This window comes from Alnus glutinosa, chromosome 14, assembly GCF_958979055.1.
Source record: "Alnus glutinosa chromosome 14, dhAlnGlut1.1, whole genome shotgun sequence".
NCBI classification, from domain to species: Eukaryota; Viridiplantae; Streptophyta; class Magnoliopsida; order Fagales; family Betulaceae; genus Alnus; species Alnus glutinosa.
The window spans coordinates 888,252-903,699 of NC_084899.1; the positions used below are offsets into that span (position 1 = coordinate 888,252).

The 15,448-nt window shown below is 33.8% G+C and overlaps 2 protein-coding genes across 2 annotated transcripts; both read right to left on the reverse strand.

Moving 5' to 3' along the window:
- Window positions 1–686, reverse strand: LOC133858018 (auxin-binding protein ABP19a-like). Its single transcript, XM_062293428.1, has one exon. The coding sequence runs from the start codon at window positions 637–639 to the stop codon at window positions 1–3; it is 639 nt and encodes a 212-aa protein (XP_062149412.1). The 5' UTR covers window positions 640–686.
- Window positions 687–14,812: 14,126 nt separating this feature from the next.
- On the reverse strand, window positions 14,813–15,448 carry LOC133858119 (auxin-binding protein ABP19a-like). The gene has a single exon (XM_062293565.1). It carries the CDS (start codon window positions 15,440–15,442, stop codon window positions 14,813–14,815), a length of 630 nt encoding a protein of 209 aa, XP_062149549.1. The 5' UTR covers window positions 15,443–15,448.

Below are 15,448 nucleotides of genomic sequence, written 5' to 3' on the forward strand. Positions count from 1 at the left end.
TTAACCAGTGCCACCAAGAGCGCTCTTAAGCTTCTTAATCTGAGGAATGTCAAGGAAAGATATTGCTGCCACCAATTCAGTGGGTAAATTGTTTCCAAACAAAGCCAAGTCCACAATCTGGAGACCTGGGTTTTCACTACTGAAGCTAGCATATGCTACGGCTGGAATTCCTCCGGCATTCGCTAAGAAGTGTAGTAATCCTTGAGGGAAAACCATGATGTCACCCTCCTTAAGAGTTTTAAAGTAAACTTTATTAGCAGAGGAAATAAACCCAGCGGTGATTGACCCTCGCACAACATGTGCGACTTCAGTACCTCCAGGATGTGTGTGTAATGGCGCAACTCCACCAGGCGCCAAGTCCAGACGACCCAAAGAAATTCCAAGCCCGTTCAAACCGGGAAACTGCGAGGCAACTGCGCGGGTGATTGCAGCTTTAAATATACTATTTGAGGTGTTTCCGGCAACGCCTAGGCCGGAGAAAACAAAATCAGCCACCGTGACCTGTTCAGGCTTCTTGCAAGCGTAGCCTGTGGGGCTTTCAGGAGCTGTGAGGTCAGCGACACAGAAGTCCTGCACAGCAGCATGGCTGGAGGAAAGCAGGAGAGAAAAGATGAAGATAATGGGAGATATCATCCTCATGACGTATTAGTTTTTTTTTTTTTTAAAAGCTTTTAGGGTGTGCTTGAATATGGTGGTCGATCTGATGCCACTTTTATATATATATATATATATATATATATATATATAGAACTTAATTGGATAATATTGTGGAAGTTTTGGCTGTGGCAATTGGTCGCTTTGGATGCGGCCATGAAGGATTTCACGGGCAACCGCAAGAAGAAACCATAGACATATATACGATTCAATATTACCTAAATATATAATATTTTATTATTTTATTTATGTGGCAATGTTATTTTTCACTATGTTTTAAAATTTTTTAAATTTTACAAATAAATTAAAATAGATAGTGAAAAATTATATATTTAGGTGGTAATAAATTATTATTTTTTTAATTTTTTAATTTTTACAAATAAATTAAAATAGATGATAAAATGTTATATATTTAGAGAGTAATGAATCATTACTCTATATATATATATATATATATATATATTTTGAGCTGTAATGATGTCGGATGTGATCTTTTTTCGGATAACGTAAGACAAGATCGAAGTTTCTTTTTGTTTGGAATGCGGAAGAGAGAGAAATATCTATTGGTCTGCAATGCATGCCTTTGTAAACGAATTCGTTGCTTGTCGAGGACTTTGACTTAGTCAAGTTTGTTTTGGCTTTTTTTTTTTTTTGTTGAAAAAGTTTTAATTTTGAGTTAAATACCCTTTTGCCTTATGTAGTTTTAAATCTTTATTTTTTTATTCCAATTGCTTTAATTTTTTTTTTACATGTGGTACTACCCTTTGCTATGAAAAAAAAAGAAAATAGTACATTTGTTCAAAATTGACGAATTTTCACATTAACGACACACAATACCATTAAAATTGTGACAAATTGCTGACATATATATATATACTTTTATTTTTTATTTTGAGGCTTTAAAAATAATTAATAAAAATCATTTTTTTAATTTTCTTTTTTCAATTTTAAGCTTTTTTTTTTTTAAAAAAAATTAAACTCAGCCTGCACTCATTTGGGCTACATGGGGGTGGTTCGACCACCCCCAAAGGCCAAAACATCTTTTTCTTTTTCTTTTTCTTTTTCTTTTCTCTCTCTCTCTCTCTTTTTTTTTTTCTTTTTTTTTTTATTTTTTTTTTATTTTTTACACTTTGGCCCTTAGGGTGGCCGAACCACCCCAAGGGCACCAATAAAAAATTGTGCAGCCACGTGTCGTAATTTTTAATGGTGCCACATGTCACTGACGTAGAAATTCGTTAGTTTTAGACAGAAAAATGGATGAAGGTACCATTTCCATATTTTTCTATAGTATAGGTACCACTTGCGATAAAAATAAAAGCACAGATGACAAAAAATAAAGACTTGAAACCACATGAGGCTGTAACGTATTTAATCCTTTAATATTTTAGGATTTGGCACGGCATAAAATATTTATTACTACTGAAGATAGCAAATGCATCGGTTGGAAATTGACTGGCATTCACTTGGAAGTGTAGTAATCCTTGAGGGAAAGCCATGATGTCACCCTTCTTAAGAGTTTTAAGGTAAATTTTAGAGTTAAAAACCTTACACACCCCTGTGATTTAAAATTTTTATTTTTTGTCTCTTCAATTTTCATTTTTATCATAGGAGGTACTTGTGCTATGGGAAAAGATGGAAATGATACTTCCCGTTCATTTTTTCATCAAAAACTAACTTCTCGCCATGTCATCCTATACGTGTCAGCGTACCTGTGCGACACCTATCCCTAGAGCCATGTCAGTGCTGGCGTGGCTACTATATATATATATTATTTTTTTTATTTTAAGGACTTAAAAAATAAAATAATATCTCAGGGTGGCTAAGCTACCACTTTGGGCCACATGACGGTGGCTGCCTGGGGGTGGTTCGGCCACCCTCAAAGGCCAAATTCTTTTCTTTTTTTTTTTCTTTTCTACTTTTGCCACTGGAGGTGGCCGAAACACCCTCGAGGGCCACGAGAATGGTTCAGCTACCCCTAGACCAGTCGATATGGGGGTGGCTCGACCACCCCATAGGCCAAAGTGAAAAAAAAAAAAAAAAAAAAAAGTTTTGGCCCATGGGGGTGGTTCGGCCACCCCCAAAACTGGTCTTGGGAGTGGCCAGCCACCACCATGTGGCCCAAAGTGGCTAGATATATATATATATAGTAGCCACGTCAGCGCGAATATGACTATGGGGGCAGGTGTCGCACAGGTACGCCGACACATGTAGGATGACATGATGAGACGTTAGTTTTGGACAGAAAAATGAACGGATGTACCATTTCCGTCTTTTCCCATAGCACAGGTACCTTCTATGATAAAAATGAAAACTTAAGAGGCAAAAAATAAAGTTCGGAAACCACATAGGGCAATTAGTTATTTAACCCTAAACTTTATTAGCGGAGGAAACAATGTAAGCATAACTTAAATAAAATGTTAAATAAATAAAAATAAACAGCAGAATTCATTATAAATACCTTTAGCTATTTTTGCTAAAACATATGAAGAAGCCTTAGCGATAAACAAAAATTCTGCAAAAGAAAATTTAGACTGAAGATCTTCTGACCTATGCTTACAGGTGCCAATAGATGAATACATATGGCTCTTTATATAGGTAGATCAGTGACCCTCATCTTTAATGGCTAGCTGATTTTATTCCTCCCATCAATGAATTAAATAAAAAACATAAATATAAAACCGTTATTATCATGAACCATAATGTGGAATATAAAAAAACTGTTTAAATCATATTGAATACAATCATTATAATTATCGTTACAGTAATTATTTAGTCGTTACCGTTACAACTATTAAATGTGGCATAGGGAGACATGTAATTCTTACATTCTCCCGCTTGGCCTTGATGACACATATAATTTCTTATGATGTTCGGTTCTTCAATATGACCATTACTTTATTTATTCCACTATTCATGAAATGCTACCACTCACTCAAAGAATACTATACATGATCATGGCGGTAAAACTTTATATAATAAGCCGTCCCTTCCATGTATTATATATATCATATTCCCTAAATGAATACTATATGGGTAATCAAACTTTATGAATAAACTTCTCATAAGTTATTCGGGTCCAGCTTTAATTTTATCCACATGGATAATGTAACAAATGTGTACAAAACTTTATTAACAATAACTTGATGTCTATAGACCAAATAGAGAGAAACTAAGCAAAAATGGATTAATGAATTTCATATGCTCCGCATGAATTTATACTTTCTTTATTGGTAAACTTTTAGTCATAGGATCCGCAATCATTAATTCAATACTTATATGCTCAATATACATTTTATGTCTTCTTAATGTTCTCTTGTACTGAGATACTTGATGTCGATATATTTATTTCTGCTTCTACTTATAAAATAATATTACAGTAGAATTATCGCAGAATATCTTTATGGTCTAACTGTAAATCGACAATTTTAAGACTTTTAACAAAATGTCTCATCTATCATGCCAGTATAATAAAATTCATAGCATATAAGAATTTTAACTTTCTTGGTAGACGTAGCAATTATAGTATGTTTTCTACATCTCTATGATATATCCCTCAATAAGAAAATATATACTATAAAGTAGACTTTCTACTATCTACACAACCAAAAAAATTCAAAATCTGAATAACCAACCACCACCAAATGGTAAGTGTATCTTTAGGTTGTTTTTTTTTTTTTTGGTTTCTTGCGTATACCACAAGACTTTATTTGCAGCCCAGTCCAATTGTTAAGTTTAGTGCAAGTCTATGCTTGCATTAGGTTGTATAATGCAGATGCTTACAAAAGACCTTTTATCTGCCATTTGTTCGAATACATTTTGGGACATTTAATATGTATTAAATTTGTCCCTCTTAGTTGCTACTGAAGGTGCAACATCCTTCATTCTAAATCTTCCCAAAACTTATTCAATGTAGGCCTTCCGAGACAATGTTAATGTGCTTTGTGTCTCTTGTGAATCTCTATGTCAAAGACATAAGAGGTTTCACCCAAATCCTTCGTTTCGAAGTTTTGTGAGAGGAACTTTATGTGGCGAAACTTAAATCACTACTTACAAAATAATATTTATATATAGGACTAGAAAGATTACTTTACTCCCACTGACCTTAAGGTATATATACTAATTAACAAGATTTTCAATAATCAATAAAACAATAACCTAGTAAAAAGTATACTACTGATGGGAGATCTGTATCAGCCCAAAAATAGATTTATTAATTTTGCAAACATTCTGACTGTTATCTATAAAACCTTTAGATTGTCTCATGTAGACCTCATCTTTAAGATCCCAATTCAAGAAAGTTGTTTTCATATTCATTTGATGTAGCTCTAGATCAGAATGAGCTATTGTATCATAATGTGGAATTATCTCCAATCATGGCTTCTGAAAACAATTTGGATTATCCTTAGATCCAACATCAAAATCAGACTCTTGAGGTATACAACTTAATCACTAGGGATTGTTGATTTTCTTATTTCATAGGATCTTCTTAATTCTACTTCATTTGCATTTTACAAAGTCTGAGTAGATTCATACTGAACCTATTCTTCATGAGTTGATAATTCAAAAACTGATTGTAGCTCAAGGTAATTAATTTGATTTTCTATAAGTACAATCAAACATCCTTCATATGAAGGACCTTCAGTCAACTCTCGTGTTTCCTCTAAGTAAACCTTTGAGGATAAACACTCACACTAGGTTCAACATCCTCTAGAATTTTACAATCAATAACTCTAGGATTATATGAAGGATAATAAAACATAAAAATCTCTTAGAGTTTATTGTATAGCCTATAAAAGATTCGATAGTTGTCCTTGAATTTAATTTCTTTAGAGGAATATTGTAAATCCCCTCTCTAGCAAGGCAAACCCCACATGTGTAAATAATTTAAACTTGGCTTCCATCTATTTCATACTTGAAAGGTGTCTTAAGGACAACCTTATATGAAATCTTGTTTAACATATACACAACAGTCTTCAAGGCTTTACTCTATAAGGGTAATAGAATATTAATATTACTAATCAATTACCATTTTGTGTGTACCTACTATAATACTCTTTGTCTATATTAGATCTTATAATCTTCATGTTGTTTATCTTTTTCTACCTTATAGGTATTGAAAGCATTCAATACCTTAGCCTTATTATTTTAGAAGATATAGATACATAAATCTTATATGGCCATCACTAAAAAATATCTCTGACCATTTAGGCAGTGAGTATAAAAAGGTCAACACATATCAATGTGCATCATCTCAAAAATTTCAAAAGGCTTTTTTTGGCATCTTTAATGGTTTTGTTGGAATGTTTTCCCTTATGCAATTCACACAAGTATCAAAGTCAATAAATTATTACTTATCGACTTTTATTTTCTTCATGGAGATATAATTCAATCTCCAATGCTATAACAAGAGCATTTTTCATTCACAAAACTTCACTTTACGTCAACATCAATATGCAAAAATAAACAATAAATTTGCTTAAAGGATGGGATATAGATAAATTTTAATAAACTATCAACTAATATTCCACCCAAAATAAAATTTGCAAGTTAAAAAATTGAAATTTTATTTAAAAAGTTAAAATATAAATTAAAATTTTCTTGAAAATTCTGGAATATTTAAAACATTATTGAGGTAAAAAAATAACTGAATTTTAAAATTAATCTATAAATCCCAATAATCTTCAATTGTAAACACGTGTTATTCATTTTAAGAAAACATTGCATTGTGTTGACAACATTGATTGTTAACCAGAATCAATCTACAACATATTTAAAAGAGTCAATAAAGGAGATTCACTACACACTAGATATATGAGATTTTCTTAATTTCAAGTCATTTATTTTACTTCATGCAATTTTTCTTTATATGCCCTTATGTTTTCTTTATTGTAAGAGAAATAAGTATCTTGATTAACAAAACACTTTATTGACACCTTATTCTCATGCTTTAAATGTCGGGCATGATTGTCTTTATTGGTATTTTCCTTAACATGAGTAACCATGTGAAGATTTTATGGATTCTCTCATCTTCTTGAACACACGCAGTTAGAAGTTCCTTTAACTAACCGATTATCCTTATGTGTGCCACAATATAAAATACTATAATCAGAAAAGAGAATTCAAAATGAAATATACCAAGAATGACTTAAATAATCTTAACCTTTAAGGACTAACCTATCATATTCTTCATTCCCATAATGGGATTAGAAATACTTTGGAGACTGTAAAAGCATTTTTCCAATCAGAAAAATTACTAGTATAAAGTATTGGAACATATAACTACTAAAAGTAGAGTGATAGGAATAACTGCAATAACAAAAAATAAACAAAAGAATACTTTAATGCTATGAAGTAACTTTATTTTAAATTAGCCAATGCCAATTTAATAGTAAATAGTAAATTTCAACATATTTGTGGGCAAATGTTGCACCATGCATGAAATTTACCATTTATTAATAAGACTAACAAATTTAAACATTAATAAATAAAATTCTCTGTACCTATGGGCCTAAGAGAAACTTTACTTTTAATGCTAAATTTGTTATCTTATTTTAATTAAGTCATAAAAATAAAAACATCCCTGTGGGGATAAGCAATTAATTTTATGATTAATTACAACATGATGTTAATTTTTCTATATAAAGTTCAAATGTGTACGACCTTTATGTAATAATTATAAAATTAGGATGTTGTGGCTCTCTCAAAATAATAATAATTACGCTGCAATTCATGAACATCTAAAAAATTCTTTACGATGTTCATACGTGTAATCCTGATGTAATTATTAATAAAAAATGGAATGTTGTGGCTCTCCCAAAATTATTATGATAATTACGTGTGTGTAATCTTGATGCAATTATCATTCAAAATTGAGATGCTTTGGCTCTCCCAAAATTATCATAATTATTGTAACTTCATTAACATCTAACAACTTTATAGATGCCCACAAATGACCCCAGGAATATAACAAACCAAAAGCTAAATGATGTCAACAATATTTTCCAATGTGCAACCAGGTGAGTTTCTAGGAAAGTGAGGGGGGTCACTTGGACACTCTTAAATCTCAATACTTTCCTAGTTAGAACTTTTATAGACATTGCATTCTTAGATAGTACTGTAAACACACCGGCATATATGGTATTGTTAATCATACTTTGGGTCCAGGCATCAAACAATTTATATTTAAATAATATAAATTAAACAAATTGAATATATCCATAAGTTCAACTATTAAAGAAACAATAATTTTAACATTGAACATGTAAAAAATAAGAGAAATTAATTTATGACATGAGAGCATAATAAATAGCATGGCCTAATGGTTTAGTAAGTGGCCTTAGGCCCTTTATACCTAGAACCCAAGTTTTAAACCCCACAATAACCCAAATGTTTTTAATTCTGGATGGGCTGCTAGAAATGGGTTGGGCTTTTGGGTCAGCCCACTTAATGACCCTTTTTTTAAAAAAAAAAATTGGATCAAGCCTCTTGGGTTTCTCGATTGGGCTATGCTGGATTTACTTCATTGGGCTGGCCCATTCGGGTTAGCCCACTTAGTGCCCAAAGTTTACATGGGTTTTAAAAACCATACCCGAATGCATTACCCATTAACCCGAAAAATAACCCTTGACCCGAAATAAACCCAAGCCCAAAAGCCTTTCAAACTTTGAAACCCTACCCGGATTATGACCCATTAACCTGAAAATACACCACTTTGACCAGGAAAAATTTTGAAACCCTAAACCCTGCGCCGTTGCAGCCTCCTTCTTCCTCATTGCGCCGGCCGCCCTTCAACGCTGCCACCTCATGCAGTGGCCACGAAGGGTCGCTGCTCAGGAGACACGGCGACCCACGTCACCATTTGTCCAAGATCCAGTGATGAGGAGAGGCCGCTGGAAGCAACCTCTCCTCACACAGAACGATGCCCGCCACATAGAGGGCCGGTGCCTCTTGCATGCAACGGAAAAACCGCTCAATAGACGGTGCTGAGGGAAATCGGCCGATTGTGAATGGTAGGTTTCATGGCAAGGATGAAGAACCCGATATATGATTCCTGATTCTACCTTATACAGTGATAAATCACTTCTGAATCCTTGAACATCTGGCGGGTTTGCGATGCTGCAAGTTTCAACCATGGGTTTTCTTGGGCAAATCCGTGATTTTCATAGTATGGGAGAGCCTATCGACGTCGGAACGATGCCGGTCACAAAAAAGGCCAGCACCAACTTCATGCGGATTAAAACCACTGGCGAATGGCATCCGCAGAGAAGCAATCGGCCATGGGTCTTAAAAAAAAAAAAAAAAAATTGCATAGTGGGTTTTACAAGGGCAAAACGGTAAATACATTTAGAAAAAAAATCCAGAATCGTGATAAAGTTATTAATCTTTTTCACAAATAGAAAACCATCTAAACCGCATGTCTTTCAACCATATGTCCATATGTGAACATGAACAGATGCAAATTTCAACAAAACAGTTTAGCAAAATTTCTTGTACAATTAAAGAGGCAAACTTTAATTCACAAAGAAATCTAATCGATTCAACCAAAATTTTATGCTGAGCAAATTGGCATAGAGGCAGGCTCTGATACCATATATAAGCATAACTTAAATAAAATGCTAAATAAATAAAAATAAACAGCGAAATTAAATATAAATACCTCTAGCTATTTTTGCTCAAACATATGAAGAAGCCTTAGCGATAAACATAAATTTTGCAAAAGAAAATTTAGACTGAAGATCTTCTGACTTATGCCTACAGGTGCCAATAGATAGATATATAGGGCTTTTTATATAGGTAGATTAGGGACCCTCATCTTTAATGGCTAGCTAATTTTATTCCTCCCTAAATCAGAAACATAAATATAAAAACCGTTATTATCATGAATCATAATGTGGAATATAAAAAACCGTTTAAATCATATTGAATACAATTATTATAATTTCCGTTACAGTAATTATTTAGCCATTACCATTACAACTATTAAATGTGGCATAGGGACACATATGTAATTTCTTACAAACAAACCCAGCGGTGATTCTCCCTTTCACAACATGTACGGCTTCTGAACCTCTAGGATGTGTGGATCGGCACAACTCCACCAGGTGCCATGTCCAGACGAGCAAAAGAAAGTCCAAGCCCGTTCACACCAGGAAACTGCTCCACAAATGCTAGGATGACAGCAACGCCTAGGCCGGAGAAAACAAATTCAGCCACCTTGACATTTTCAGGCTTCTTGCAAGCGTAGCCTGCGGGGCTTTCAGGAGTTGTAAGGTCAGTGACACAGAAGTCCTGAACAGCAGCATGGCTAGAGGAAAGCCGTGCGGAGAGAAAAGATGAAGATAATGGGAGACATCATCCTCACGTACAAGTATTCTCTACAAAAAAAATAAAATGCATTTCTTGGCATTTGTTATGTGTCAAGAAGTAGGTATTAAATGTCAAGAAACAATTCTTGACCTTTAATTCCTCACATATCTCTAACGTTGCAGCTTTGAAGTCGAGAAAGTTTGTTTCCTATCACATAACTTATATGTCAAGAAAATTTCCTGACACATAAGTTATGTGTCATTAAAATTGGTTTTCTGGCACATGATATATGTGCAGGAACTCAATTTTGCTAGCACATAAATCATATGCCAGAAAACTCAATTTTTTGGCACATATATATGTGCCAGGAAACACAATTTTGCACATAAATATGTGCCAGCAAACTGTGTTTCATGGCACATATATATGTGCTAGCAATTTTAATTTCCTGCATGTTTCATTGCACATGATTTATGTGCCACGAAGCCTTAGTTTCTATTGGTTTACTGGCACATGATATATGTGCCATGAAAGATGATTCCCAATTTAAAAAAATTGATTATACTGGAATTATTCCAGTATAATCAAATTTTTTAAAACCTTTTAATATAAAAAATCAAAATTGACAAATAACCAAGGGAAAACATCTTATATATTTAATTAATATAACAAAATAGCATCAAACAATCCCAACTATTAATTAAGAAACATCCAAGTACTATACTAGCTGCTACAAAAAATTAATATGATCAATCCCATAGTCAGCAACAAGCTACAAAAGTATTTAGTTAAATTTTTAATCAATCTGGACTATCTCCCCATTCCTAAAGGTGCATATCCCAAGTCTCTGCATTTTGTCTACAAAATATTTCCCAGCATGTATCCTCACTCCTGCATTTTCATATGAAGCACATTAGTCTAGATAGTAGAAAGGAGGAAGTAATCTAAATGTCAATTATAAAGTAGTCCAACATATACATATTGAACAAATTGTACGTTCTATACACCCATGACCCATCAATCCAACATATGCAAATCAGACTCTAAATGGCCTATTAGTATTAGGCAACAAAATCCCACACACTCGAGGACAAAAGTCATGGTGGTTTAAAATGCCAAGACTTCAAGGGTCTCGGCATTTTGGTGACCCTTTTTCAATCGATGACATCAAGGAACATTCTAGCAATTAAAAGTTAGAAAGGGCTTGCAAATTATGAAGTAGTTAAAGGGGTATTTTCCCATAAAAGAAAGAAGACAAATGCAGTAGAGAAGCTTGCCATCAAAGCAAAATTAAAAGACACCAAAGCATGAGATTGCACCATTTTTTAGCTCTCAATGGAGCTGCACAACGAGATGGTTATAAAAAGAGCTATTAAAATACTGAATTTCACAGGAAATAGAATTGATAACAGAAAAATGAAAGGAGTGCCCTTGGTTGAGGCGGCTTTCTAGACCATAAATGTGAGACTAGTTTTTTTTATTCTTTATGAAGCGAGAATATGAATGAAAAATAAACGTCAGATAATGGAAAACTACTTCTGGACCAAATAATGAAAGGCCAAAGAACAAACTTTCTAGACCATTCAATAACAGGAAATAAGTTGCATGCAATAAAAGCAAGCACCGTAAAATAAAGAAAAAGAAAGAAGGAATTAATGGTAGAATAATAAGCACAAAATGGTAGAATCAAGATTGAGATTGTAGAATGCTAACTGAATTGGGCATTGTGTCAAAAAGCAACGGTTACCCATTTAACTCTGTCCGACAAAGATGAAGGGGGCCATGGATATTATGCTTACTATGACAACTCAAGTGCTTAGCGATAGATTGATTATTGATGTGATCAAATAAATCCAATTTTCCTTAATGGCCTAGGAAAGTTAATGTGCTGGGTTCATTTACAGTATGTATCCGAAGCCTCAATTAGGTTCTTTGAAATATCAATTGACTGGAATAAGCTTTGCAATTTTGACTCTGTGCTACTGTAAAAGATTTACCTATACGCATGTTCTTTTGAATTTTGTTCTTATAACCTTTATGTATGATGTTCATGATCTTCCATCGGTGCCTGCTTTCTTTATATGATGACTTGATTATCATCTGTAAGATTTTCTTTTTTGGAATTTATCATCTATTACATTGTCGCTCTTCATGCGAATTTGATTTTGTTATTCTGTAGATGCATGATAGCTACAAATGGGTAACCCATGAAGCTGACTGATCTGAAAAGGTAAGTCCATACCGAATCTTCCTAATCAAGCCTAATTAAGGAAAATGTTTAAAGCCTAAGGATTCAGAAGTACATCCAACCTATAGCTAAATTAAATCTACACGGAAGTAAATAATTGCTAGCCAAACACATTGAACTCTGCGTCAATGTTTTTTAGGAAAACTTCCACCTACCCAGATTCTTTTTAAAAAGCTACAATTATACTAGAGATAAGAGAACAACCACCATTATACCTCCCCAATAGATGAATCCCATGTCCAAGCCACTATGATTTGCACCAAAACAGACCATCATATAGAAAATAGTTCGAGCTGAGGGAACATCACAAAGGCTACAGACCATCAAAACAGAGATTCAAACATGCATATGAACATAGCATATTTTAATTTACTCTAAAAATACTAAAAAGAAAATCCTATCTAAATCTGACCTCACAAAATAAGAAAACTCTAAATAAAAATCATCACATGTATGGAAGATAGAGAGAGAGAGAGAGAGAGAGAGAGAGAGATCAGTAGTGAGAGGGAGAGATAGGAGGGGAAAAATATTGAAAAAATAAAAAACAAATAATACTTACGGGAGATGAGGGAGAGATATGAGGGGGAAAAGATTGAAAAAAAAATAATAATATTGCTACTTACTAGAGATGAGGGCAAAAAGATAGGAAAAAAATAAGAATAATGCGTACATGTGTATCAGTTAGTAAAGGAAAACTGACTGAATTGATCATATTACGCGCGAAAGCAGAATTAGAATTAGGCAGGATTTTGATTTTGCCAAAAAAAATTCTGGCATATATCTAAATGGTAGGAATTTAAAATTATATGACATTAAAATATTATAATATTCTGGCACATATTTAAATGTCATAAAATTTTATACAATTTTTATAACCAATAAAATTATGTGTCAAGAAAGTTTAACATTCGTGGCACATTGTAAAATGTTAGGAATTTTTTTCTTTTTTTTGACATTTTTTGACGATGTGCCACAATAAAAAATATTAACCTGACATTTATATAAATGTCAAGATTAAAACGTCAAGAAATGCATATTTTTTTTGTAGTGATTTTAGCTTTTAGGGTGTGGTTGAATATGCAATGGTCTAGATGCCACTTATTTATATATATATATATATATAGAGAGAGAAATGATCCCTACACTCATTTCTCACAACAATCCCACAACAAGCTGATGTGGCTTGTAATATTTTATTATTTTTTTTGTAGAGAAATAATCCCTACACTCATTTCTCACAACAATCCCACAACAAGTTGATGTGGCTGGTAATATTTTATTATTTTTTTACAAAAATAAAACAAAACAAAACAAAAAAAATAATAAAATATTACAAGCCACATCAGCTTGTTGTGGGATTGTTGTGAGAAATGAGTGTAGGGATCATTTCTCTTGAGGGAGAAGATATAGGAGTACGTTTGATTCCTACGCTTCACCGGTACAACAATTGCACAACACCCCCTCATATGGGGGTGGGCTCTACACACTGGGCCTCACCCTCATGTAAGAAGCTGTTGTATAATTGTTGTGGTAGTGTTGTAAATCTATAATTTTCCGAAGATATAACATGCGCGCGTTCGAAGGCAAGCCATACTTCTCGAGATGTACGTAGAAAGCCCAACCACCTCAGTTAAGATTGCTTCTAAAAGAGAGCAAATTAAATTAATGTATTGAGGATAACTTGATCCTGTTGATTCTATAAAGGAACGAGAGAAAAAATTAATAATTTTTTATTACTTTGGTGAGTAAACGATGTTAATTATTGTTTGTGAGTACTATTCACTAATCAAATTTTTTTTCTTTTTTTCTTTTTCACCAAATTGGTGAGACTGTTAGAAACTCATTCTGAACCATTTCAACAAATTCAGAAAGCTATTTTGAAGAGTCTAGTAAGATTTCTTTTAATGGTAAATGAGAGTCAATTCTGTGTGTGTCTATATATATATATCGGTTGAAGGAAAAAATAAAAATAAAAAGGATCGGATGCTAGTTGCCATCTCTAGCCCTTTGTTGGCCCAATTTTTTTGGTCATTGGTCCAATTGTTGACCCAGACCTTTTTTTTGTTTGGTCTTTGTGATATTGTTTAAAGACTTAATTAGGTCTAGCAGTTGTAGTATTGTTTAAAACTCATACTCATTTCAGCCCATAGTTGGTTCTCATTTCAACCCATAATTGACTCTTATTTTGGCTTATAGTTGGCACATTTTTTTTTTTTTTTTTTACATACGTGGTATTGTTTAAAACTCATGCCCATTTTAGTCTATAATTTACTTTGATTTTGGTCCATAAATGGCCTATTGAAATTTAAGGCAAATCTCCGACCATTGTCGCCGACCACCTCCGGTCATTACCATTGTCATCTCCAGCCAAAAAAAAAAATTCATTATTTCAAATTGAATTCTTCCATTTTGAGTTTGAGAAGAATATTAATATATTATTTATTTACTTTCATAATTCTCATAAACTACATATTGATTATGTAATTTTCATGCATATATACATTAGTCTCGTATTCTCATACGTTACATCTTAGAATTCTCATACAAAGACCTCTCACAAGAGTCTTTGATTAATAAGAATTGGTAGATCTCCAAAGATCGACCTTAACCAGTGCCACCAAAAGCGCTCTTAAGCTTCTTAATCTGAGCAATGTCAAGGAAAGATATTGCTGCCACCAATTCAGTGGGTAAATCGTTTCCAAACAAAGCGGTGTCCACAAGCTGGGTACCTGGGTTTGCACTACTGAAGCTAAAATATGCTTCGGCTGGATTTCCTCCGGCATTCACTAAGAAGTGTAGTAATCCTTGAGGGAAAACAATGATGTCACCCTTCTTAAGAGTTTTAGAGTAAACTTTATTAGCGGAGGAAATAAACCCAGCGGTGATTGCCCCTCGCACAACATGTACGATTTCTGAACCTCCAGGATGTGAGTGTAATGGTGCAACTCCGCCAGGCGCCATGTCCAGACGATTCAAAGAAACTCCAAGCCCGTTCACACCAGGAAACTGCGGGGCAAATGCCGGGGTGACTGCAGCTTTAATACTATTTGAGGTGTTTCCGGCAACGCCTAGGCCGGAGAAAACAAAATCAGCCACCGTGACCTCTTCAGGCTTCTTGCAAGGGTAGCCTCCGGTGCTTTCAGGAGCTTTGAGGTCAGCGACACAGAAATCCTGCACAGCAGCATGGCTGGAGGAAAGCAGGAGAGAAAAGATGAAGATAATGGGAGATATCATCCTCAC